Source organism: Varanus komodoensis, unplaced genomic scaffold, assembly GCF_004798865.1.
Source record: "Varanus komodoensis strain SLA01 unplaced genomic scaffold, ASM479886v1 scaffold6_2, whole genome shotgun sequence".
Lineage (NCBI taxonomy): Eukaryota > Metazoa > Chordata > Lepidosauria > Squamata > Varanidae > Varanus > Varanus komodoensis.
The window spans coordinates 2,638,420-2,665,715 of record NW_025336346.1 but is presented as its reverse complement, the minus strand read 5'-3'; the positions used below and the strand labels follow the sequence as shown (position 1 = coordinate 2,665,715).

General features: G+C 45.0%; 1 protein-coding gene across 1 annotated transcript in view; it reads right to left on the bottom strand.

Annotated features, from left to right (window-relative positions):
* Positions 1-379: 379 nt before the first annotated feature.
* BSN (bassoon presynaptic cytomatrix protein) overlaps positions 380-27,296 on the bottom strand; it is a 235,216-nt gene continuing 208,299 nt past the window's right edge. Inside the window, exons 5-10 of the mRNA XM_044451493.1 lie at positions 20,589-27,296; positions 4,559-6,716; positions 3,361-4,202; positions 2,586-2,682; positions 1,692-1,832; positions 380-420 (exon numbers count right to left, since the gene is read on the bottom strand). Of these exons, the coding sequence (XP_044307428.1) occupies positions 380-420; positions 1,692-1,832; positions 2,586-2,682; positions 3,361-4,202; positions 4,559-6,716; positions 20,589-27,296 (9,987 nt within the window). The remainder of the gene's footprint in view (positions 421-1,691; positions 1,833-2,585; positions 2,683-3,360; positions 4,203-4,558; positions 6,717-20,588) is intronic.

The following is a 27,296-nucleotide window of genomic DNA, read 5'->3' as shown; positions in this document are numbered from 1 at the left end:
GGCAGACTGAATGCCAATGGATTCTTCATAGGTTTTTCCAGTGCAATGATGAGATTTCCACATATTCTCCCAAACTCCTGTTAGGGTAATGGACACAGAGAAAAGAGAGAGGGGTGGCTATTAGGAAAAACAAAATGAAAATCTACAGAAAAGGAAATGAAATATCAGGGCATCAGAAAGTATCCTTGGATTAAGGGAGCAGCTGGTTAACCTTGATCTTAAAGGTTTCTATTGGAGAATGGGCATTGACCCGAACTAGCTCTTGAAGTTGCCACGGCCAGGGATGATTAAATGAGTCTTAATCTTTGTGCGGTAGTTACACAGTCATCGGGGCTTGTGTATCCAAGTGGTCAAAAGTGACTTACCCAGTAGTGTTCTCTCACCAAAGTGATGTGAATTTCTTGCCAAAGGCTGACACAGCTATAGGTGTAAAGGAGAGAAAATCAGTGCCTGAAGTAGCTCATTCACATTACACAGTAGCAGAGATTGGCTTGTAACTGATCTTCTTTTGTTGTCACCCTATCTTCACAGGGTGTAGTTTTTCTTTCATTCATTCATTACTTTTTGGGCCCCTGTAAGGACACCCCAAATGGTTCTCAACGATAAAAATACTATCTTGCTACATCAGAAATTGCAAACAGTACAAAGTAAAATGCTATAAAAACAAATGGAATTTTAAAAGGTGGCAGATTGAATTTATTAAAATTGGGAGCTGGCAAAACAGACACACACTGCCCGCCTGCCGGACATCCATGAACCAAGGAGACATCCAGTTCTCATCGAGGAAAGAATTTCACAACTAGGCGCAGCTCCCAAGGAGAGCCTGCTGTGTGTTTTTGCCGGCTGCTTCTTCCTTGCTGGTGGAGCATGGGGCCTCTCATGAGGACTGTGGCTCATGCAGAAATAGGTCCATCAGGCATCCTAGTCCATATACTGTACAATTATTTATAGCCATCCAGCACTTGAATTGGCCCAGAAACAAATAGGAATCCAGTGGGAAACAGTGTAACACGATCCAAAAACAGATATCAGACAGTGTTGTGGCTGCACATCAAATGCAGTTTCTGAACACTGTTCAGGAGCAGTGTACATGGTTTGTATTGTGGAAATCGGATCTGGAACTGACTGAAGGTATATATAACTAGCCTGACCTCATTTCTCCAGGAAGAGGTGTAGCAGGGCAAACATACTCCTAGCCACAGCTGCCACCTGGATATCCAGATGCAATGCTGGATCTAGAAGAACGACTATTAGTCAGAAAAAACCATGTTGGGCATTGGTGAGCAAGAAACCCATGGCCAAACTCAGTACCAGGTGACTTCCTTTAAGGCAGTGGTGGTCCTTACAGCCAGGGGAGCACTCACTGGCCTGCAGTGGTGATGGTCTCGGATGTTGCCATGCTTGCTTCTTCTGTTCCTCTGCTATCAAATACCCACCTTTCTTATTTTGACATGTTTCCTCACACAATTTTAACTTTTCTTGCTGACTATCTGTTTTTGCTATCTCACAGATGGGCAATCTGGAACATGGTTTTTCTACTTCATCTGGTCAGTTGCTCTGAGCTCCTGCCAGTCTTGTAGGAGGCTATGAGCGAGTCCGTGTATCTGAGCTTGAAGACAGAAAATCCGTGAGCACTTCCCTCACTACCTGGAGATGGGGTATCCAAGAAAGACGGCTGAGAAACCTCTCACCTTCTGTCAGTTTGCCTGCTTGCTCTGCTGCTCCTCCTGGCAAGATTTTGGAGAAGACACTTTCTCCTTCTGCTCCTGGCTGTCCAGCTGCTACACCTGCAGAAGTGGGTGCTCCTGTTGGTTTTGGACCCAGTTTAATGCCTGTTGAGAGACAGAAGTTGATTCATATAATTCAGTTCAATCTCCTATCGCCTAGGGCAGGCTCAAGTGGCAGTTCACAAATTTTTAAATTACTTCTCCTTCGGTTTATAGTCCACTTATAGATGCACAGTAGTCATAACCGATCTGCACTATTAGTCCTACCACCTGCACTATTAAATGGTGGGCATGTTACTTCTAAGAAGCCAAAAATAGTGACACTTGAACATATACAGTGGGTTGGTGAGGCATGAATATGCAGGTACAAGAAACAGAAGACATGATTTACATTTCTTGCCAAAAGGAGCATTTTAAGTTGAAACTGAAGGGTGAAAATGCAACCGATGTCCAATCTCTAATGTGGCAAGACCATCCACTCGCCATGGCTATAGGTAAAGTTCTGACTGTGTGCCCGCACGGGATGATGCTGACGGGCACTTTTAGGTATCTTCCTTGAGCCAACTCTTCTATGAAATCCACAATCCTAGTCTCCCGAAATCCACAATCCTAGTCTCTGTACTGACTAGCATCCCCTTTGGAGCCAACCACAACTAGCTTATTGCTTGATCCCAAATGTTTGCCTTTTTGACCTTCCACTGTTTCTATTTTCTACAGTGAATAGTTTTGGAATTCATTTTGATGAGAGTGAATGATGTTATTTTAGAGAACTGAGTCTTGCCTGGTGAGTACAAGTCTCATTCATTAGGCAATAGATACTATGACAAATACTGTAAAGAGAGAGAAGAGCTTACAGACCTCCTGCTGCTGTTCCCTGTGGCTGGGTTTGGGGTGCTTTCCCCACCTGTGGCACTTTTGTGGTAGGTTTGGATGCATCCATTTGCTCTGCTTTAGGCTGCAACAGTAAAGAGATCGGGCTTTTTTAAAAAAGGAATATTGCTTCTTCCTAGATGTTAGTCAAGAGGACAGCAATACAATTTCAAGACAAATAATTGTAACATGAAACTCATCCTCTCGTGTGTTCCTTTTAGTGATTAACAGGTCAACTTGGTTGTCTCCAACTAGCCATCAGATGCTATCTCAGTTGTGACAACCAGGGAAACCTCTGTACCAAATCTAGAGGATCTGGGCTTCCCACAAAATAAATTGTTCCTAGTCCATCTTTACTTCCCTTTTGTGCCCAGCTCATCTTTCTGGGCGCTCTCCAAACTCCCATCCTTGTGCTGATGAGCAGCCACCTATCTAACTCCCAGTAACCTCTGTCAATTCTCACAGTCCATCTGTTCTGTACCACATCATACTCATGACCAGTGTGGGGCATCTGTGACTCACAGAGGTCATCAGATTACAGCACCCATCATCTCTGACATTTGGCCATTATAAAGATAGAGGGACAGAGGTTTTCCACCCAACTTAGACTGAGTAAATCCACAGGGCAAGCAGGTGAGTGCTGCCTCTGCACAGCTCCTGTAATGCAGAGTAGGCCATTCCGTTGTCCAAAACTCTTACTGGGAAGCAGCCAGTCACGCTGGACCCACTTTAGAATGGATGCTAAGCAAAGATAGATACTTACTGGTCCCGCCTGGTGAGTGCTGGGTTGTGCTTGGGTTGACTGTGGTTTGCCTACTGGCTGGGGCTGGCCAGGCTGCTGCTGGGCTGGCCGCGAGGAGGGCTGGGCCGCGGTGCCCGGCTGCTGCGGCTGCTGCATCCTGGTTGGCTGCGGCTGTGGCTGCGAGGACTGCTGCGAAGGGGCAGTCTGATGCTGCTGCGGCTGTCTGCTTGGCGGCGGCTGCTGCTGCTGCTGCGACTGCTGCCGGGATGGTTGCTGCTGTGGCGGCGGCTGTGGTTGCCCGACTTGTTGTTGCCTTGGTTGCTGCTGCTGCGGGTGCGTAAGAGGCTCTGACTTTGGCTGCTGGGATGGCAGCCCGTGTTGCATCTGCCTCTGTGATTTCTGGGGTTCTGTGGTGTGATGGTAGCCGGAGGGCTGTCGGGACTGCTGGGAGTACTCTGAGGAGCTGGAGGGATACCCTGGCTGTGTTCTTGTATCTGCTTGTGGAGCTTTCTTCTGGGCAGAGGGCTGCCCATGTCCACGTGATTCATGGCGGCCTGGATCTCTCGGGTGTTGCCTAGAGGATCTCCTGGGCAGATCATCACTGGAGTGGCGCGAGGAGGATGAATGCCTCCCGTAGTCTCCATGGTGCCTGTGTTCTTTGGAAGAGGAGTGACGTGGGTGAGAGTAGTCATCATGGTGCCACGAGTCTTCATCTGGAGGTTCATCATAGTCATGGTAGGTGTGCTTAATTGGAGCCCTCTTCTGGGAGGATGAGGAGTGGCCACCATAATGCCTCATCCTCTCTGAACGAGGTTCCCTTGGCTTATCAAACCAGTCTGTCTCTTCCTGGCCCAAGTGATAGGCTTCAGAAACCAAAAACAGATCACAGTCAATCTCCTGCTCCAAAGGTGGGAATGTAGCCCAGGCTGAAGCCATGCAATGAAATAAAATAATGCAAGGAACTTATCACATGAACATAGGACATGTCACAGAGGCCACTCAGAAAATATAAAACCAATCTTAGCACATGATCACACTGAACAAGCAGTGAGCACCAGTAGGACATGCAGAGTGCAACATGCTAACACAAAACCACCAAAACAGAAAGCAAAATGGGGGTGAAAGGCACATGGCAAGCAAACTCAGGCTGTAATATTGTCTTTGCAAATATGGCCCACTTGAGCATGCTCTGGGGTAGGTCACCACAGGTAGCCATTACCTTCACTATCTGAAACAACACAATGTGAATCATCCATGATGTAACCTTCCTCATGCTTGTAGGAGTGGGCTCTTGGCACATCTTTGATATGTTCCTGTACATCAGGCAATGAGTGACTGGAGCAGAACTGGGAGCAGCTATCCCCGGCTGACTGAGGGAGAGGTCCCCCAGAGGACCGTGATACACCCATGGATTTCCCCAGAGGACTAACTGGGCTCTCTTCTTCTGACGTTTGTGTGCGAATTGGAGGTCGCCCACGACTTTGACTCATACTAAGGGAAGAAGGCTTGGCGCTTCCTTTCTGGGGCCTCTCCATGCTCTCTCTCTCGTAAGACCTACTCCGGATTTCACGGCTTGACACATAACCAGAGGATCTGGATCGACCACCACTATATGCTCTGTCATCTTCTTCCATCATATCTCTACTGGATGTGCCATAGTACTTCTGCTGGTCGTATACATTCTTCTTGAGACCATAAGTGATGTCGTCTTGTAGCTTCTTTGCTCTGGATGCCACACTGCTGCTACTGACCGATGTGGTCACTGTATAGGAGGCCAGGTCTGATTCTACATCTTTGGCTTCTTCTATAGGAGAAAATTTGGAGATCTTCTGCTCCATACCTTGTTTTCGATGTTTGCTACGTTTGGAAGAGATGACAGCTGGGGCCAAGTTTTTTGAAGAGTGCTTCTGTATTCCCATACTGGACCCATGTTTGTCTGAGCGAGAGGTGTGCCTATAATCACTGTCCCCATAGTAATAGGAGGCAGAGCTACCTGACATCCTTCCATTGCTCTCAGAGCTCCTGTGGTAGCTTTTCCCCCGATGGTCGGGGCCATGATGATCATACATATCTTCCTCAGATTCTTCTTCTCCTTTGGAATAGCAGCAAGGCCTGCTGGAGACATCTGTGTCTGCTAGGTCACTTTTTTCTTTGATATGTCGCCCATTGCTGCTCTGTGACTGCAGCTCTCCTTTCTGGCCCTCCCCTGCAGTGCTCTCTTTGGTTAGTTCACTGATATCGTCAATCATTACATAGTTCCGGGGAATGTTCTGCTCCAGGTTTGTGTAGAGAGAGTCTGAAGAATAGGTTGTAGAGGGACTTTGCACTGCTCTAATCCTGTCCGCTGGCCTCCCTTCTGGGGCTTTGTACTGGTCATAGCTGCTGGTCACCGTTGTGGTACTATATGTCACTTCTGGGGTGGCAGCAGAGATCACTACAGTTGGATTGGCAATGACTTCGTAATTGGTGGGGATCTTTTGCTCAAGGTCAGCTAATGATGTCTGCCTCGGCTTCTGGGAGGTTGTGTGAGTGTCTGCATGGGTCTGGAAAAGGGCGCTCTGTGTGGCAGGCTGCAGAGGCGCCTGACTGGGATATGTGGTCTGGGCCTGGTATGGAGGCCGAAAGCCTTGATGGCTCTGCAGGCCCAGTTCAGACTGATAGCCAGTGCTTGGAGTGAAGCTGTGTGTCTGGTATGTAGTTTGGGTGGGGTAGGCGGGCATCGGGCTTGTCTGGAAGCCATTTTGTGCAGGACCATTGCTTGCTGGGGGGTAATGCGGAGGCTGAAACCTTGTTTGCTGGAATGCAGCTGGGGCTGGTGAAGCAGCTTGTCCTGAGGGGTACTGATATGGTGTATAGGAGGCGGCTGATGTGTACTGCGTGCTGGAGAAGTCTGCATACTGGTTTGAAGGGGCAGTGCTGGGCCTTGCCAGGAGGCCACTGCTTTCATAGCCAGAGAGGCGGAGGTTGTTGAGCTCACTGTCAGACATGTAGTCCCTGTTATCTCCCAGGCATCGCAGGTAGGGATAATCACGCATGTTCCGGTCTTTCAGCAAAGACTCCTTCCTCTGATGAATGCCCAGTTCCAAGTACTTTAGCTTGGCATCAATCTCCTTCTCTTCCTCATCTAGCTCAGCTTGTTTCTTCCGCAGCTTAGTGGACTCGTGCTCCACCAGCTTTAGATCACGGTCAAGTTCTTTAAGGAGGCTGGCTTTGGTCACCTGAACGGGCTGACTGCCCACTCCCTTCTGCATGAGGCCAGGCATGTACATCTGTGAGTGAGCTTGGCTGGCCAGAGGAAGATGTGCTTCTTCTGGTGGGGGACTAGGCAGCGTTCGCTTCACTTTCCGAATGAGGGTGTTTGACTGCAGGGTTGAAATCTGGAAGGCAATGGAAACCATATTTAAATTTTGACAGTAGGCAACCGTGAATAGGAAAGAACACGCTCACATCTTCAGTTACTTGATGGGTGCATAACTCAACAGTGGGCTGCACTTGCTTCCAAGAATTCGGTAAAAGTGATTGAGGCGGAAGGGAAACATAAATATTAATATTTGCTAAAACACACAGGCACACAAAATCCCTTGAACCACCAGAGAGCCCTGAAACGATTGCATTCTGCTTATAGTACTGCTGCATTCTGTCTGTTCCTCCCTAATGGAAGAAACTAGGTAAAGGAAATCAGATCTATGTGGAAGTTTTAAAATTTGGTAAAACCCTGGATCAATGTGTCTACTTCATGAAGTCTGTTGGTGAATTTATTAAAAGTAAAATGTATAACTAAAGTGCACTGTATAAAAATATTTCTGGTTTGGGAGAGGACAGCTTCCTGATGCTGGAACAGTAAGAATGAATAATGATGTTGCTGGCAAGCTTCTGCTGTATGAATAGCACAGTTACTGACACTGAGAAAATGAATTCTGAAAGAAGCAGGAATCAGCTAGAATAGTTTCCCCAAATGTGCCAGAACAAAATCAACGCAATCTGGTTCAGAGAGTTAAATAAGTCCAAATTAAAAAAGCAAACAAACGCCATCCTATATCCTGAGGATAAGATTTCTACTTCTGCAGACAAACCATGTTTCAAAATGCAAAATCCATATAGCTGGGAAAGGCAGCCTTATTTAGTCTGAAGTTTTAAATCCACTGTCTTTGACATTCAGTTGATCCTGAGGTTTTATATTACTGTTTTTGTTGAAATCCAAGTGAAACAATAGTCAAAATCCAGGAGTAAAGAATTCTCCCCAAAGGTCCTATCAAACTAGTATACCTTGCAGAGTCTTGCAAGGTATGTATCATTTAAAAGGTGCAGAAAGTAGCTGAGATCATGCGCAATATATATATTTTATATATAAAATTCAAATGGGATCAGTAAGCATCTAGAAAGAGATACCTATCAGATGTATCCTGCAAACCTTCACGTATTCATTGGGATAGGAAGAGAGAGCAAGAATGCCTTGCAGGCAAGATGAAAACCAAACATGAAGGTCTAACATGTTCAATCTAACATGAAGACATCTGGATGAGCAAAAAGAACACTTAGCCCTTGGGTGGCCAGATCATTTTCATGAGTATTTTCAGAGCAACCAAATGCTCACTTCTCCCTCCTGAAAAATGGAAAGACATTCCTCTTGCAGAGCTCCTCCAGTTCCAAATAATTACATGCAGTTTCACAAAAGAATATTTGTTTGTTTCGCTGTTCCATTCTTCAGATTCCTTGTTGTGGAGGGCCTAATGATAGGACATGGGAGTATGGCAGGGACGTGCTAGAAATTGCAGGGCTTTTTTCTGTCCAAACACACACACAGTTTCTCCCTAAAGTGGTTCTTGCTGTCATTTTCCTGGAATTTCATCAACCCATTGACACCTCCTGCTTCCTGAAAAATCAGAGTGGACTGGGCTGGCACCAGGCTTAACTTGGTCTTATGCCAATTCAGTATACGCCAGGGTGCCAGGCCTAACTACTTTGCTAGATTGTGTAAGAGGCACTAGCCAAATGACTGGGTCATACGTTGAACCATTCTGGAGTGTGAGGTATATAGAGGTACATAGAGATGTTATCTTGGATTAATTTTTATTGCTTTTTAAGCATGATAAAACATGCCAGAAAAATTAATAGGTATTTTAAAGAACAGAGAAAGAAGAAAAGAAAACAAGGCATACAGAAAATGCGAAGAAAAGGATAAAAAGAAAAGATAAAGAATAATGAGTGAGAAAGGGAGGGTAAAGGTAAGGGAATCTGTTGAATGATGTCTTGGAGGTATGTATCTGTCAGCAAATTCAGCACCAGGGCTGCTTTCTACTGTGGAAATTCTTTTCTTGGATTCCAGTTCCACCATCTTAAAAAGACAGTGATGCCAATCTATTCCATGTGGATCAGCTTGGGTTGAAAAAAATACTATGTACAGCAGGGCCAGCACTCTCATTGGCTTCAATGGACTTTAAGTTTATCATTAGCCTTAATTGAACTTTTGTGTTGCAGTTGTCCATTCTAACAGTAAATTGTTATACTTAAAGTACACTTACAAAACTGCTCTGTTGGGCCTTCACCTCTGTGATCTGCTATTGGGAACATACTCTTAGCCTTCACAGTCATTCATTTTGCACCAGCAAGGCTTTGGGCAGGCACCGTGAAGACACACACACACACTGTCTTAAGTATCCTGTCCTTTAAAATATTGGCAAATTGTATACAAGAGCTACTCCTCCTAGCTTAGAAGAATAGGGATTTCTCCTAATGAAACAAGTTTCTGTGCTTAATTCAGGGGAAGACAATCGCTTTGGTCAAGGGGCCAGGTGGTATCAGAGAGAAGGGCCTCATTTGAAGTCTTTCCTTTCCTGTAATGTCATTTGCTTCTCCCTACCACTTTTTAAAAAGCATTTCTCAGTACAAAGAGTGGCACAGAGAAAGGGACCTGGCTGCAGATTGCAGGTGCCTGCTAATCATGCCAAGTTGCTGTTTCCTGCAATACTTAAGCTTTAAGTATTGCCCCTCCCAGTTCCTATAGCTGACAAAAAGCAAAAATGGATCCTAATATTATTGCTACTGGCACCTTGGCCCATCACGGTGGCCAATCTTCAGGGATGTCTCTCGTTATCTAGATGCAGTGCCCTAGAGAGCAACAAAGAAGGGGAGGCAACTGCCTACAACTGTTCCTCCAGAGCTGATCAAGGCATGAGCCTGGCTACGGACTTCAAGCCACAAGCTGAGATGTGGGAACATTTCTTTCTTTCACTATGTACAAGTTGCAGTGGTCTAAAACTATAGCAGGCAGAACCTATTCTATGCCCACTTATTGTCCATACAAGAGAACTGGGTTTGATCAGTAGACACAGAGTTGCTGTGGCTTAATGCTGGTTAAATCAACAGAATTTCAGAACCGGCCCTGGATAAACTGAGGAGAGATGTTGAATGAATCTGCCAGGAGTCCCAGTCTGCACCATTTGTAAAATGGTCCATTTCTCATGTGTCTAATCTGTTAGAGTATATCAAGTACACATTTGCTTTGCCAGAGTTTGTGCTCTTTTAATTTTCTTTATTTGGCAAGGCTTCCACTTTTTCAAGGAACAGTTCTTTTATATATAGCTTCCTTGAACTCTACTCATTATCCACACATGCATCTTCTCAGAATGTTTTATACCTATGTAGGGCTTTTTTCTGTCAAAACATGCATAGGATTGCACCCTAACAGTGTATTCTCTAGTCACAAATTTACTAACAGAGCTTCCTTTTAAGCGTTTCTAAATATAATAATGACTTTATGTCCAAGTCAAGTATACATAGTATAACTTCATGAACATGAAAGTGGCTTTATGTTCCTAAAGCAACCATCACCAACCTGGTGTCTTCTAGAAGTTTAGGACTATCTTGCACAGCATTCTTGACCATTGGCCCTGCTGCTTGAGGCCGATGAGAACTGAAGTACAAAATGTTGGCAAGGCACCAGTTGTGAAATGCTCTCCTAAAGCAACAAGTGACTTTAGATTTGTCAAGAGTGCTTAAATACTGCCAGAGAAAATGTGGATTGTTTAGTCATAGAGTGAATGGATGTAAGTTTGCTTGGGCTGAAATAGCCCTTAGTCTGAAATAGTGAAGACTTGTATCAAAGCTATACGTGTGGCACACTGTACCCATTCCGACTGAATAAAGCCACACCATTGGCACCCTAAGCATGTCCTCTGCAGCCACCGGAGGGAGGGGGGTCTGCCCACTCCACACCTCTGACAGGTGCTGCCCCGCAGCGGCAAAAAGAGGGCAGCTATAGAAATCTGTTTCTCAGATTACTACTCAGTGGCTTCAAACTGTATCAAGTATTGAGTGCACATCTATGTACTAGTTAGGGAAATCTGCAGCTCTGGGACAGAAGATACTACTACCAACTTAAAACACATGGACACATTTAAATTTTTTTTAAAGAACTTTAAAAAAGTCAAATAACCCTAAGCCATTAAGGTTAGGGTCCCCTTATGGTGCATGCCAAATTTCACAGTCTAACTGCCATGGCACTGATAGCCAGCCATACATACTTTTTTCTTATCATAAATATAGAAGAACAAGCCTTAATTAAGACAAATCAGCATGGCTTCTGCAAAGGGCATTCCTGCATCAGCAGTCTTTTAGAATCTTTTGAGAGTGTCAGGAATCATGCTGTTAACGGTTCAGTAGATACTATGGGTCAGATGTGAAAGTTTCCTTCCTCAAATGAGCTTCCTTTAACAGAGAAATAAATATACTTGGATTTCTGAAAAACATTGGCCTCCCTTGCCTGCATAAAAATGTTGAAGCAACTGATTTTTGTTTAACTTAAACAAAAGTGACTGGCAGCACAATCCTATACATCATTACTCAGAAGTTTGTCTCACTGACGTTACTTGGACTTACTCTCGAGTAAATGGGTAGAGAAGAATATCATAAGTGTGTTATATCAGTTTATAAAATTACAGATGGTCTGAAAAGAAAGTCTAGAGAGATCTTCTATCTTTGTCCCTAAATACTGGAATTATTGACATTAACTGGCAGTTGTTTCCGTACAGACAAAAGAAATCGTTCCTTTAAATAACAAAGACCTGTATGAAGTCTGTTGCCATAACTCCTGGTGATGACCACTGGCTTAAATGGCTATAACAAAAGAAGGTTAGGCAAGTTCATGGAGAAGGACAGGTCCATTAGCCACAGGGCTGGGATTCACTTTCAGCCGAAGGACTGAACTCAATTTCACACATGCTTTCAGGGTCACATTCCAGTGGTAAGTATGGCCAAAGGCAATGAGTGGGTCGACATGAGGAAAACAAAGAGTGTATTGTAGGTTACAGCTCTTGCTGACAGTAAGTAAGCCTTAGGAGAGGCAATGTAACATTTTAGAACAGGGGAAAACTGCATAATGGAGGGTTAGAGGAAGGGGCTGGGACCAAGGGAAAGGGATATAGCCTTTTCGGGAATTCTGGAGGATTGCACTGAGACCCCAAGATGGCCAAATCTGGCCCCTGAGGCTGGCTCCCCACCTCAATCAACAGCTACTGGCCATGACAGGCAAGCAGAACCTCCTCCATGTCTGGAGACAGTCTGCTGCTAAATGCCAGTTGCTAGGATCATGGCCTGCTCTCTCTGGCCACTATTGAGAACAAAGCTGGACTAGATAGACACCAAGTCTGATTCAGCATGGCTCTTCTTACATTATTACTAGTTTTGCAATTAGTACTAGAAATCTAGGGAATGCCACAGTTAAACCAGTTCATGCAGTATTTACATCTCCTCAGAAGTCACTATGGAAGAACCTTATATAATAAATCCTTCAGCTATTTTTGCCACCCAGGACTCATGTTTTGTTCAAGGTACAGAAGAGATGGTATTCAGGGAATGAGGGATTTTGCCAACCTGGACTTCAGTCTGCTCATCAAGAAACTGCCTACAGGGAGCTGTATTGTGAGTGCATTGCGAAGTGACTATGTCTATGCGCACAGCACGGTGGTAATTTGAAGCCAGGCTTTTAAAATATTCATTGTTGGAACGTTAATTGAATGGAAATGCCTAGGTATACCTGCTGGGGACATTGTCCCTCAGAAAAGTTATTCTAAAGCACAAAATGCTGGATTTACAATGAAATGTGGAGGGCAGACACACAGAAATAATGGCAAAAATTGGTACGAGTCTGTTACAAAATAATGCTTCATGTAAGCATCCAGTTGTACTGAGGGACATCTGCCAAAGACTGGGACAAGGGGAAAATAATAACGTATCATGCAATGGTGTCAGAAAGCAATCAGCATTATTTTAACTATAGGCAATAAAATATTAGAAAATTCCAGGTACTACCCATGCAAGTAAATACACATTTGGAGTCCATACAAATCTATAATTGCAAAATATAGACACTTCAAACATTACAACATTTCTAAATGGAAAGCATGTAAATATAGGAATTACTAGGCAGACAGTGTATACATCATTGCAGCACTGACTGCACACACAAGCACAATTCAGACATGTTTCAGATCTCCAATTCATGGCTCTAGGTTCACATGCTCCCTTTTCTTTTCTCCTTTGCAGGTTCCTCCGTACTGTATTGTGGCTTGCTAAATCTGAAATGGAGCTAACTTAGAACTATAGTGTGAAACTGGTTTGCAAATCATGCTTTAGGGTACTCCTGGTTAGTGCAAACTCTACTTAGTTTTGATTCAAACATAATGGAAAGCAAACAATTTGGGGGGTATTTCTTTTAGCAAGCTCCCAATCTCCATACCGTGATCTGAAAATCGAAAAACATGGTCCCTGAATGCCAAAAGTAGTCAGATTCTAAGTACACACACATGCAGAAAACACACATGCTTGTCACACAGGTAACTGGCATCCTTCTATCAAAGAAATTGTGCAATGTTCCAAGACCACCTGAGCCAGTTCAAGAAAAAGTCAGGTCTTAAAATCATTTGGATTAGCCTAGGGAGTGAGTGATGCTTCCAGGGCTGTAGCAAGGTCAGGGGCAAAGTGAAGCTGTAAGTTTCCTCTTATAACCAGTAAATGAATAAGCAGTTGGGCTGTAATAGGAGTCCACCTGGGGACAAATCTTCCAATTAGCATGTGAATAGCTAGTAAATGGAACACATACAATAATTGGCAGAAAAACTTTAGCAGGGAGTGATAACTGTATCATGATAAACCCAAGAGATTCTCTTCTTTCAGTCTTTAATTCAGTTATTGGGTTCAGACAACTCAATAACACACTTTGTAAAGACAAACCACACTCAAGTCATACACTACTTTTGAGTATAAGTTATTGTATTGTCTGAACTCAGTCACTGAATGTGGGTCATTGTGTTGTCTGAATCCAGCCAAGATTAAAAAAAAACTATGGTGAACAAACCATATTTCGCCATCCAACAATAAACAATGGGTTCCCTTCACAGGTAAACTATGGTTAACAAGCCATAGTTTGTCAGTGAAGCTGGGTTCAGGAACAAAACCTACATTTCAAGAGTTTTGGCTATTGGGTGCTATAAAAATGAAAAAATAAATAAGCAACCCACATGTAGCCTGTTTCTACCTCTCTAGGTATGTCATGTACCCTGGTTCTCTCTCTGTATTGCTTGCTATTACAGGTAAGCTGCTGGTGCAGGTGATCATTGTGCAAGTACAGTCATTTTTAGATGACAGCAACTTTGCAGCTATTTGATGCTCCTTTGTTTAAATAGCATTGGCTGGCTGAAGGATGAATTCTGCCAGGAAGACAGGGAGAGTTTGAACCGACCTGTCCTCTTGCATCATTAACCCCAATTTCCTTCTGGAAAGACTATCTGATGCTGGGACTAGGACTAGTGAGGGATGTTAAAAGCAGCAGCAGCAACAGCAGCCCCCACTTCAGATATGTATACAGTAAAACACACAGGAAAAAAAGGATGGTTCGACTCTCAAGATGACAAAATCGTAACAGATGACAAAAAAGCAGAAATGCTCAATTCCTACATTGGCTCACTTTTTTCCCAAAAAAGGGTCTATGATCTCCTTGGAAAAGATGAAATACAAGCTGACAAGGCAGGATTGCAGCTTCAGATTGATAAACAAATGGCCAAGGAACACGCAATTACTTTGGATGAGTTCAGCTCTCCAGGGCCTGATGAACCACATCCTAACATAATAAAGGAACTGGTGGAAGAATGCTGAGATCCACTGTTTATTGTTTTTGAGAGATCATGGAGGATCAGTGAAGTACTGGATGACTGGAAAAGTCTAATGTTGTCCCTACCTTCGAAAAGGGGAAAAAAATGAGGAACCTGGGAACTACAGACCAGTCAGTCAATTTCTGGGAAAATTCTGCATTAAAAAGCAATCAATCTGCAAATACCTTGAAAACAGTGGAGTGATTACTAGGAACCAAATCCCACCAGACTAATCTGATCTCTTTTTCTGACCAGGTAACTTCCCTTGTGGACTGAAGGAATGCTATGGACCTAATATATCTTGACTTCAGCAAATCTTCTGACAAAGTATCCCATGATATCCTGATTAGCAAACTAACTAAAAGTATGATAGATGGAAAAATGATAAGTTGATAGCCACAGTTGGCTATGGAAAGAGACTCAGAGTTCTTATCAATGGTACCTTCTCTAACTAGGGAGTAGTAATGCGTATGTACAGTCCTAGGCCTAGTGCTCTTCAACATAAAATTGGGTGGGATAACAAATGGCCCAGAGGACAGAAACAAGGTATCCGATAGCCAGAAGATAGAAATAAGGCATTCAGAGGTACCTTGATAGTTGGAGGTTGGAAAGGTAACAGGGTATATGGGACTTTCTACCATATATGTTGGATTTGTGAAATCCAATTAAAATGTTCTGGAAGTTGATACATGTGGAAATACAAAAAAAATTAAAACTCAGTTTCCTATGAGTCCTAAGAATATGCTTTTGAACATAACAACGGAGACTTTTTCAAAGACTATGTCAGAGTTATTTAAACACATGACAACTGCAGCAAGAATTATAATTGTTTCAAAATGGAAAACACCAGAATGCCCAGCAACTGAAGACTGGAAAAATAAGTTGGCAGAGTATTCAATGATGGCAAAATTAACTAATTAGGTAAATAGAAGACCGATTGAAGAATTTAATGACAAATGGAAATTCTATTATACCCAGTAAAATTAATACGTTGTAAAAGGAAGCTCTTTAAAAAGTTGTTGGAGTGATTGGAAAATTTGTTAATATACAAAGCAATAATTCTCTTTTTTCTGAGCTTCATAAAATATTGAATGACAGAAAGATAGACATCTCTGGTCTCTTTGAAATTTGTGGGCTGGAATGTATTGGTCATATTTGTTCAAAATCCCTTGACAATTATCTCTCTCTCTCTATATGTGTGTGTGTGTGTGTGTGTGTGTCTTTTTCTGTATTTTATTTATGTTAAGGAAATAATAAAAAAGATGGATTGGAGGAAGAGTGCTGGGCTGAAAACAACAGAATGAAATTCAATAGGGACAAAAACAAAGTTCTACACCTAGGAAAAAGAAACCAAATGCATAGTTAGAGGCTACTTGAGTCAACAATACAAGTGCAAAGGATCTTGGAATTGTTGTATGTCACAAGCTGAATAAGAGTCAACACTGTAATATGGCTGCAAAAAAGGGCAAATGCTATTCTGGGATGTATTAATAGAGATATCACTTCCAAATCAAGTGAAGTACTAGTTCCTCTCTACTCATCACTGGTTAGGCCTCATCTTGCATACAGCATCCAGTTTTGGGTACCAGTTTCAGAAAGATGCAGACAATCTGGAAAAGGTTCAGAGTGAGGGAGTAACAAAGATGATCAGGGGACTGGAAACAAAGCCCTATGAAGAGAAAATACTTTTATTTAATTTTAAAATATGCATATTTGAACACATGTTTCCACTGTAATAAAAAGATTGTTCCCATGTCTTCATAATCATGAACTAACTTTTCACAGAATATAGGTGCTTCATATGGAGGGCTTCTAGTGCTACCAATCAAAAGGCATTATGCAGTGATTCCATCTTTTCCTCCTTAACAGATTCTTTTTCTGGTTAAAAAAAAGATGCAAGAACCAGTGGGGACACTAGAGGATTACAAGTTGAAGAGAATTTTGCCTGAACCCACCGTAAAATTTGGTAAATGAAGCAGGGTGATTGTGAGCCATCCCAAGATGCCACGCACATGGAATGGCATGTAAAAGTTTTAAATAAATAGATAAATAAAATAGAATTAATAACCTTGCCTGGAAGCACCCTTGATCCTTTGCTTCTGACCCGGAAATTGGCAGAACTACTACTCAGAAGTTTGAGGTTTATGTGTCTGCTAGGAACCAGAGAGGGATGAAGTTACATGTTTGCCACATAATCACCTATCTTGGACATTTCTTTTAGAAATAGGAGCTGAAGGCTCTGCAGTCCTGATTAGTAGCATGCCATGTGTCAGGCAATATTTAACCTTCCTGAGCTATTTTCCCACTGAAACTCCACATCATCCCCAAAGTTTTTACAACAGCAAATGACAGTTCTGGGGGCAAAGAGATAGTAGTTTTAGCAGGAAAGAATTTTCAGGGGGGAAAGATGAAGTCAGGGAAATTCCCTGTATACAGTCCCTTTGGATTCCCCTACCCAGTATGACCACTATTTCTAAAAGAAAAATAAGCCCAGGATAGAAGATATCCTGGCAAAGGTATTGACTAGTCCAAGTTTCATACAAATATAGATATATTTATTACAACAAGGCACATTTTGAACATATTCACATACAGAGGAGTCATTCTATATCTTACATACAGTAGATGGTCCCTTTTAGCCCTATGTAGTTAAAGTGCCAGCAATATGCCAGCAAACTTGGGAAACTCAACAGTGACCACAGAATTGGAAAAGCTCAGTTTATGTTCCAATCCCAAAGAAAGGCAATGCCAAAGAATGTTCAAACTATCATACAATTGCACTTATTTCACACACTACCAAGGTTATGCTCAAAATCCTACAAGCTAGGCTTCAGCAGTTTGTGGACCGAGTACTATGAGAAGTACAAGCTGGGTTTCGAAGAGGCAGAGGAATGAAAGATCAAATTGCCAGCATACACTGGATCATGGAGAAAGCTAGGGAGTTCCATAAAAACATCTACTTCTGCTTCATTGACTATGCTAAAGCATCTGATTGTGTGGATCACAACAAACTGTGGCAAGTTCTTAAAGAGATGGGAGTACCAGACCATCTTGTCTCCTGAGAAACCTGTATGTGGGTCAAGAAACAACAGTTAGAACTGGGCATGGAACAACTGATTGGGAAAGGAGTATGACAAGGCTGTATATTGTTGCCCTGCTTATTTAACTTATATGCAGAGCACATCATGTGAAAGGTCAGGCTAGATGAATCACAAACTGGAATTAAGATTGCCAGGAGAAATATCAACAACCTCAGATATGCAGATGGTACCATTCTAATGGCAAAAAGGGAAGGGGAACTAAAGAGCCTCTTGATGAGGGTGAAAGAGGAGAGTGGACAAGTTGGCTTGAAAATCAACATAAAGAAAACTAAGATCATGGCATCCGGTCACTTCCTGGCAAATAGAAGGGGAAGAAATGGAGGAAGTGACAGATTTTATTTTCCTGGGCTCCAAGATTGGGGTGCAGATGGGAACTGCAGCCAAGAAATTAAAAGACGCTCCTGGGGAGAAAAGTGATGGCAAATCTAGACAGCATACTAAAAAGTAGAAACATCACCCTGCCAACAAAAGTGTGTATAGTCAAGGCTATGGTTTTCCCAGTGGCAATGTATGGCTGTGAGAGTTTGACCATAAGGAAGGCTCTGCGCTGAAGAAGTGATGCTTTTGAATTGTGATGTTGGAGAAAACTTATGAGAGTCCTTTGAAGTACAAAGAGACCAAATCAGTCAATCCTAAAGGAAATCAATCTTGACTGTTCTTTAGAAGGACAGATACTGAAGCTGAAGCTCATATTCTTTGGACACCTAATGAGAAGGAAGGACTCATTGGAAAAGTCCCTAATGCTGGGAATGATTGAAGGCAAAAGGAGAAGGGGACAGCAGAGGTTGAGGTCGCTGGATGGAGTCACTGGTGAACTCTGGGTAACAGTGGAGGGCAGGAGAGCCTTGAGTGCTGTGGTCCATGGGACCATGAGGAGTCAGGCACAACTCTGCGACTGAACAACACAGCCCAATGTAATCTCCTACTCCCTTTTCCTCGCATCACCTGTACATTGATTGGATAGGGTGGAGAGAGTGTTTTGTGAACATTTCAATTTACTAATTGTAAAGACTCTATCGAACCTGGTGATTTCTAGATGTGCTCTGTTACAGCTCCTAGTATGCCATGTTTAGCCATGCTGGCTGGACATACTGCGAGTTGTAGCTCAACATATCTGGAGGGTTTCAGGCTGAGGCAGACTGGTCTAGGTTCTGCCTTCCAGCTCCCCTACTCAAGTATCTCCTCAGATGACCTATTGGTATATAGACCTGCTGCTCCAGAATGTTCTTCTTTGTTGTTGTTATGTGCCATCACATCATCTCTGACTTATGGCAACCATATGAATGGAAGCTATCCAAAATGTCCTATTCATGACAGCCATCTACAGCTCTTATACTCGTAAATGTTTCTTTCGTTGATACATGCATTAAAGAGATGGCCAACGAGCTTGAGTTGGTTGTCCATTCTGGGGAATTGGGATGGTTATTCATTGTTCTGATCTCTGGCAGGTATGTAATGAAGATCCCATGACAATTCCCATGGACGTCTAGTTTTCATATCCGCTAATGAAGGACAAGTACCCAGTACAAGTTAATATGTTTTTCTCACAGTACAAAAGGTTATTTTTCCTTATCACCACTGGATGGCACAACAGAGAACACAATTATGCTTCTGTCCCTCCAAGGTTTTAGGATGCAGAAAGGGGAATCAATCAATATTTTGAACTTGGTTGTGTTCAGTGAAGAGAAAAGGAAATGAAAGAGATTGCTATAGGAAAGCTGACATAATGAAATAAGATATGGGAAGGCTGAGGCACTGCTCAGCTGTCCCTATTCACCAGCTTTCATGGAAACATGCCATTAGTCTATGGAAAATATGACTTGAATAAAGTTTTCTAAGCCAGTGAATCCCACCTTATATTGCTTGTGAAATCCCAGGAATGATGCTATGTAGTTCAAAACTGGGTTCACTTCTTAAATGCCAGGATGTCAACCTGCAATCCTGTATGAGAAAGATGGAATGATCCTCTAACATGGCCTTCCCCATCCCACTGCCCAGTAAATGTTTTGGACTTCAACTTCCAGCCAGCATGTCCAGAAGTCAGGAATGCTAGGAGCTGTAAATCCAAAACATCTAGGAGGCACAAGGTTGGGGAAAGCTGCTGTAACATTTTTAGGATGCCTGGAGATTTTCTAGCATCAAATAACATGATGGAGGCTGAAAGAATGGCAGGAGACTGTCTAACATTATGGGGTGCAGTGCCTCATGCATGAATAATACATTGCACCCGCTAATATATTTCTCTAAGAGTAAAGGAAGATATAAACATTTTACAGAAAGCAGGAGCAATTAAAGGTGCCTCTGCTGCCCTTAAAAATATACATTTTTTCATATTTCAAAATTTCAAAAATAAAGGGTTGGGACAACTTTTGGTTTTCAAATATTTTGGCTTACAACCGGTAGGTATTTTTACCTGTCATCCCCCTATTGACTATGATTGCTAGGGATGATGGGAGGTGTAGACCAAAGTCCAGAAAACAAGTTGCCCACCCTGCAAGTGTATATTATATTCATGATGAGCTCTAAAAAATTTCTTCTGTAAATTTTCAGCATGTCAGGCAAGAAGCTGATTGTAGCAGATGCCTACTGGCTAATGCCCATAACTTCAGCAATCCTTAACATCATTTTATAACTGCTTTAAAACATTCATACAGTGGCCAGTCTGTCTGAAGCAGAAAGGAAGGTAAATGATAAAGAACTGATTCAGCACCCAACCTGCATCATCCTGTATCCATCCATCCATCCATCCATCCATCCATCCATCCATCTATCTTTGCACAAAGCAAGATGCAAAGCTATTGCCATTAAAAAGGGTATGTCTGTGTTCCGCTCTCCTTCATTCCTGGGATGCAGCATGCTGGCTCCCACAGGGAGCCTGTGATAAGCAGCTGTGATCACCAGGCTGATGTAGAAACAGCATAGCTCTGGAGCTTTGACAAAGAGCAGTTGGAAGAAATATTATCAGACCCATCCCATCTGTCAAGAGAAGCAGCAATCTTACCTGGCTGCCAGGGAGCAATGCGTGCTGATACAAGGGGAACCTGTCCTTTGCAGACTCCTCTGATGTCGGGCTGATGGGCTTGGGATCAGATAAGGATCTCTGCATGGTTTTGATGGGGCGAGGCAGGGTCTGCTGGCGCTGGGTGGAATCTGCCATGAAGTGCTTCTGTGGGGTCACATGGGCCTTGTTGAGCCTTTCACTGGTGGTGAAGGATGATTCCAACAAACGATGTGGGGAGAGGGGAGAGACTGGGGAATAAAGCACCTGGGGTGACTTGGGAGGCTGACGAGTCACCAGTTGAGACAGAGAATCTGCAGGCAAGTGGGACTGATAGCCAATTTCAAGGGGGTCAGGCTTTTTCTTCACCAGTGCTTGCTGTCGGACTGAATGGGGATCCAGCGGGCCTGTGCTTACAATCTGGATGTTGGAGGAGTAAGGTGTGATTGTTGTAGGCACAGTGAGCTGAGGGACCACAATGCCTGGCTGGGGCTGCACTTCTGGCTCCGTCTGGCAGGCCAGGCTCTCTCCTCGTTGAGTCTTTTCCGGGGCAGAGATGTACTTCACTATCTCCACCTTTGGGTCAGGCGTGGTGATGTGGATGGAAGGGGAAACCCTATGCAGCTGGTCAGGTTCTGTCTGCACAGAGCAGTCACTGATGGTTTGGATGGCTATACTGGCCATGCCTTTGGTGGAGGAGTCTTGCTTGCTCTCTGCGCTGGAGTCAGAATGTCGGGAGAAGCGGGAGCGTCGGCGCCGCACCGGCTGTTCCCACTCACCACTGTCTTCCTCATCGGTTTGGACGCTACAGTCAGTGCTGCGACGGGTGCGGCGTCGCCGGGAGGCATAGAAACGCTCCTCACCATCCTCCTCATCGGTCTGCACACTGCTGTCTGTGATCTTCTTCACAACATATGGCTCATGGCTGGTCTCCTTATCATAGGCATCCCGAAGACGTGGCATGGAGTTCCGCTTCTTTATCCCACGAGTGGCTTCCCACTGATCATCCGTCTGCAGGGACATTTCAGAAGCTGAGTTGGTGAGGGGCCTCTGGTGCCCTGGATAACGAGGAGGCAGCTGGCCTTGCCCATCTTGCCCGGGAACAGCAGTTGCCATGAAGGCTTGGTTTAGTGGGGGCCAGTATTGCCCATTCTGAGCCAAGGTCCTTTGCATTTCTATGGCTATTTCAGACACCGCCTGGGGCGGAATCCTACCTGTTGGGTCACATACTGGAGGAAAGGCACTCTTTTGCCTCTTCTGCTCCTCCAACTGCTGCTGCAGCTGTTGCTGCAGCTGCTGGATTTGCTCCAACTGCAAGCGCTGCTGGGCCAGCTGCTCCCGCTGCAAGGCGAACTGGGCCTGGCGCTCCTCCTGCTGCTGTTGCAGGACTTGGTGCTTTATAGAGTGCAGCTCTTGGATCTCCCTGTGCATCAGCAGTTGCTCCTTCTCTCGGTGTCTCTGCAGCTCCACACGTTCCCTTTCCAGCTCCTCATGTAGCCTCAGCTGCCTCAGTTTCTCCAGCTCCACCTTCTCCCTCTCAATCTGGAGGATGTGCTCCTGCTGCTTCCTCTGCCTCTCCTCCTCCTTCTCCTTTTCTTCCCGTTCTGTGGTTCCCTTGCTGGACTGTGGAGCTTCTGCTTGCTGCTTCTGAATGGGTAACTGAGGTGGTGGTGGCGGCGGCTGTGGTGGTGGTGGCAGTGGCTGCGGTGGCTGCTGCTGCTGTGCCTGGCTGGCATCTCGGGCAATACTCTGTGCCCCAGAAGCTGCCACAGCCACCTCTTCTCGTACGCCAGTGGCTGCCTGCTCAGGTCTCTGCAAGCTAACAGTGGTTGGAACGGAGGGCTTGGAAGCTGGTGCTGGGCTGACACTACTCATGGCAGTGCTGGCTGCAGTGGTGCTGACAGGCTTGCCCAAGTACATGGGTGTTTCCATCACGGATGATGCGGGGGCTACTGGGAGCCTGCTGGGTGCTGGGTAGCGATACAGACCTTGGGCTGCAAGGGGCATCCGTGGAGTAACAAGGGGCATCCTGGTCAGGCTCGCCAGAGGGACTGCTGTGATTCCACCTGGAACATAGGGCCTATAGAGGCTTCGGAGCATGGGCCGTAGCACAGATGCCGGCTGAGTGGTGATGGGAAGGGTTGATGCTATTGGTGTATTAATGGTTGAATAAATCATGCCATCAGCAGCTCGCACAGTGGCGGTGGAAGGGAGCACCTGTCTGACAGCTCCAAGCCTAGAGAGATTGTATTGGGCTAGGTTTCCAAAGCCTGGGCGAGACTCTGGAAAACTGGGGTTGTACATCATATTTGGTTTCATGGTGCCCTGCTGAGCTGAGATGCCTCTGCTGCCCCCAGGCCCAGCAGCAAGAGCACTGTGTCCATACTGGAGAAGGTCTGGGCTGTTTGTTCGCCTGGCCCCGTACTGGTCCATGGAGTTCAGTGCTGCACACATCCGGCTGATTTCACGAGCTGTTGTAGCACTATAATGAGCCAGGCTGGCTTCCTGGAAATTTGTTAAGTCCCCTCTTGGTGAATATCTATAATCAGAGTAGATGTTAGAAGCCGAGCTGTACCTCCGCATCGGATATGAATGGCTGAGCAAATCAGTGGGCTGTCGGAGGTCAGAGAAAGAGCCGTATTGCATTCCATGTCCCATGTAGCCTCCCTCAGCAAAGCTGTGGCTGTATGAATGTTTCATGGTTGTCAAATCCACAGCAGAATCCCCGGCAGGGGAGTGAAAGGGCTGCTCTCCTTTAACTGAGTAATAGTTCAAACCCATTTCAGAAAGGTTGGTATCTGACATTGATGAGTACAGTCGCCCAAACAGGCCATGAGGGTGGAACCGGTGCTCTTCGTATGGGTTAGGCCCTGGCACTGTGTGCTCTCTATAAGGGTACGTATCCAGTGCTTCCTGTTCTCTGCTTCCATAGTACTGGCTGCTAGGTTTGCCAGTGGGAACTGCATCCCCAACATTTTTCTCTGGCACCTTGGAAGAAGGGTTGAAAGCCCCAGTGCAGCTGCCTGCAAATGGAAACTTGTACACTACATCACAACAAGCCACTTGGCTCTCGGGCTTCATTCCTGTGAGATCCAGTGCATTGGAAGGAGGTTCTTCTTTGATTAGTTTTGTGACAGGGCCTGCTGCAATCTCATCCATCTGCACCATCATCACCTGGGATTTCTTACTTCCAAGGGTGACTGATGGAGTTGGAGTCTTCAGTTCCACTGGGATCCCTCTATATACCTCCGAGCTTTGATCCTGAGGAAACTGCCTGGGAATGGCACTAACAACATTTTGTGCATTACTGGGCTGAGTATCTTTCTTCATCAAGGATGTCATCTGGTTGGGCAAATTATATCTTGCAAATTTTGCTTGTTGTGGACCTGCAGAGTCTGGCCAACCCCCAGAAGCAGGCATGCCTGCTCCACTTGCACTTCCTCGGAAGGTGCCAGTCTGAACTGATTGTTCTACCTGCTTAATGTGTGTCAGACACACCGGACTCCCTGTCCCTTGGCCAAAGTCCATTCTGTTTTGGAAAGGGTCTCCATAGACTGCAGGCTGCTTTGGCTGAGACACAAGCATGGAAGATGCAACTGCTATGCTGACAGTGGTAGCTGTGCTTATGATGGCATGGGGTTGTTCCTGGGCGTTAAGGTTGATAATTAGGGGTTGGATGGCTGTGGACTGACGACTTGGTGACTGGTCCATAGTGAGGCAATATTTTCTGCTATCAGTAGCTAGGGATGTGAGATCCATTCCTTGGTCTGTTATGATGATTGGAGCTGACTTGATTGCCGTCCGCAGGTCTACAATGTTACTACCAGGAGGTCTGGGTCCAGGTTCTACTCTGGATGTACCGGGTATGGATGATATCCTACATAAAGTAATGTTCTCTGCAGGTAGGGTTCCCCAGCTGTACACTCCAGGAACACTATCAGGAGCAGCAGTGCTTTGTGCTTTCTGCACTGCCGCACTATACACAGAGGCTCTTTCTAGTGCTGATTGTGTTTTTGAGTAGGTGGGCTGCAGCTGCTCTTGCTGGAGTTGTGCTGCATGGATTACTGTCTGGCTGTAACTATGCACTGTTTGCTGGCGGCCTTGCTGGATTGGAGATGAGGCTGGGGAAATGGAGGAACTTACACTGACTGGCTTGGTTTGAATTGCTGCATCAGAAGCTAATGTGATGACCATGAAGGGGGATTCTTGGGAAGACTGCTGCCTAGTAAGCCGTGGGGAGCTGGACCGGTGAGGAGTTTGTGTCCCTTGGGCTATCATGGGAGAGGATGTTGATATGACAGCAGTAGCTGGGATGTCATATGAGATCATTGTGCTGTGTGTTTGAGTGGAAAACTCAGCAGTTGATTTAGTTCCCACCCCTGAACTGGGTGGCATTCCAGTTCTTGGAGTAGCATGAGTGGGACTTTGAGTAGGAGAAGAAGGGGACAGTGGTGGGCTGGAGCTTTTGTAGAAAGAATAGATTTTAGGTGTTGACATGGGGACATTTGTCTTGCTCTCAGTCATGCTTTGGAGTTTCTCTCTTGCTGCTGACCCACTGATTTCTGTCACACCCTTGACCCTGGAAATATTTTCTGTTTGAGAGCCATAACTTGCTGTCACTTTGGTTTGACTATAACTTCGGCTAGTGGTGGACCCAGATGGTGCATCTGAGCTGCTCAGAGAAACTGGCGTGCTGTAGATTCGAGGTGAACTTGCTGGACTAGAAACAACAGTGGTGACTGTGCTAGATCCTTTTGTGTACGAATAGGGAATTGTTACACTCTTTGAAACTGAGCTAGGTGCAGTAAGTGAGCTGTGAAGCTTGGCCTGCTCATGACTCTCCTTTGCAAAATGCTGAGTTACTCTGACATCAGGGATTATTCTACTCGCACTACTTTCGGTGGATGAAAAGGAGACAGGAGCAGACAGCTGTGTAGGACTTGTCCCAGGAGTGAGAGGGCCACTTTCGTATGCACTCTCTGCATTCAGAAACTGCTTGTCTTGATATAGGTCTTCTCTCCCTTTCTTTTTGACTTCCTGTTCAAGTGCCAGATCCAAAGAAGAGGACTGATGCATCCTGGAGATATTCTGTGATGTCTGAAGGATTTCTTCATAAACTGCCCCAGATTTGGAAAGTTCACTTTGGTAGTCAGCTTGAGAAGAATCCAGATTCTGGCTATCATAGCTGTAGTCATCTATGTACTGGTATTCAAAATTATTTTGTCCTTCCAAACTACGGTAGCCTACTTGCTGGAAGGTGTTGCTATAGGAGACACTCTGTTGAGAAGGCTGCTGCTTCTGGAACATTTCCGCCTTCCTCATCATTTCTTCATAGGCTTCTTCTGCACTTTTCAAAGGCTTGCTGGAAGGGTAACCAGAACTAGCAGTCTTTTCTGTTGGAGAATAGAGGGACATAAATGTTGGAAGATTGTACTCACTGCCAGATTTGTACAGTTTAGAGGCAATTACATCAAACCCTTCTGCTTCTGAGTCAATAGATGGTGAGTATTCTGAACAGGAAGACCTGTGCAGCTCCTCCATCTCTGCAGCCTGCCGTAGTTCCTCAGTAGGTGAAGCATCTTCAATAGGAGACAGGTTGCTGGGTGGAGTTTTGGATCTCTCTCTCCTCCTCTGTGCCCTCAGCTCTTCTTTATCTCTTTTTGTTTTGCGAGCTGTACTTCGGATGCGCTGCTGTTCCACCTCCCGCATTTTTTCCTGTTCTCGCAAGAGCTCCTCCTCCTCACGCAGTTCCTCTTCCTCAGAAGAGTCTTCTATTGTTGGCAGCAGAGGGCCATGGGAGCGATGCCGGGCTTTTCTCTGCTGCTTGACCTCTTCCAGTCTCTGCCTGCGGCTGGGGCTGCTATCACTGTCCTCCTCTAAGGAAGAGATGGAGGTGGGGGAGGTTCCTGATGTGTAACTGGGTGTTGTTGCTGGCAAGGTGGAGGAATATTCACCTCTTGATCTGTCCTCTGGGGAACCTGTCAGACTCTCCATCTCCAGTTCAGGCTCTCTATCCAGGCTGATGTCTGCTTCCTGGCTGATCTCCATATCTCTGCCATAGTTGTTAGTGCTGTTTAACTCAATGGTCTTGAAACGACGCAAACCACCCTGAGATGCAGTCATGTCGTCCCCCTCGGAACTTTCCAGCTCTTTTCTTTCCTCTTCATATATGTTGCCAGAGCCATGAGGCAGGCGTCTCTTGGAAGGGGTAGCCTCTCTACTTTTTTCAGAGTCAGGCTTGTGTCCATTTTTTGAAACACTATATTTTACACGATCATATTCATCCTCCTCCTCAAGGTTATCTTCTTCTGCACTCATCTCCAGGAGCTGCCTCCTCATGAACTCTTCATCTGTCATCTCAGGCTCTTTGCCTTTTTGCCTGGTTGGTAATGGGGAGAAGCCTCCTTCACTGCTGTCCTCCACATAGTCGTGGCGCAGCTTGCTGCCAAAGTCATCTGAAGACTCCATACTCTCTCTCTGTTCCCTCTGGTTCTCCCATTCTAGGGAATCCTCATCTTCTTCCATGATGTCTTCGAGCTCCTCATCAGAATCAAAGGCTTCTGGGGTGATAGAGAGGGACCGTGGCCTCTGTCGCTGCTTCTGCTCCTCACGTAATTCATGATATGCCTTCCCTTTATCGGTTGGTTCTTGGCTTAAGCCTTTTGACTCCAGTAGAGGCCGCATGCTGCTTTCCAGCTTAGTAAGTTCAGA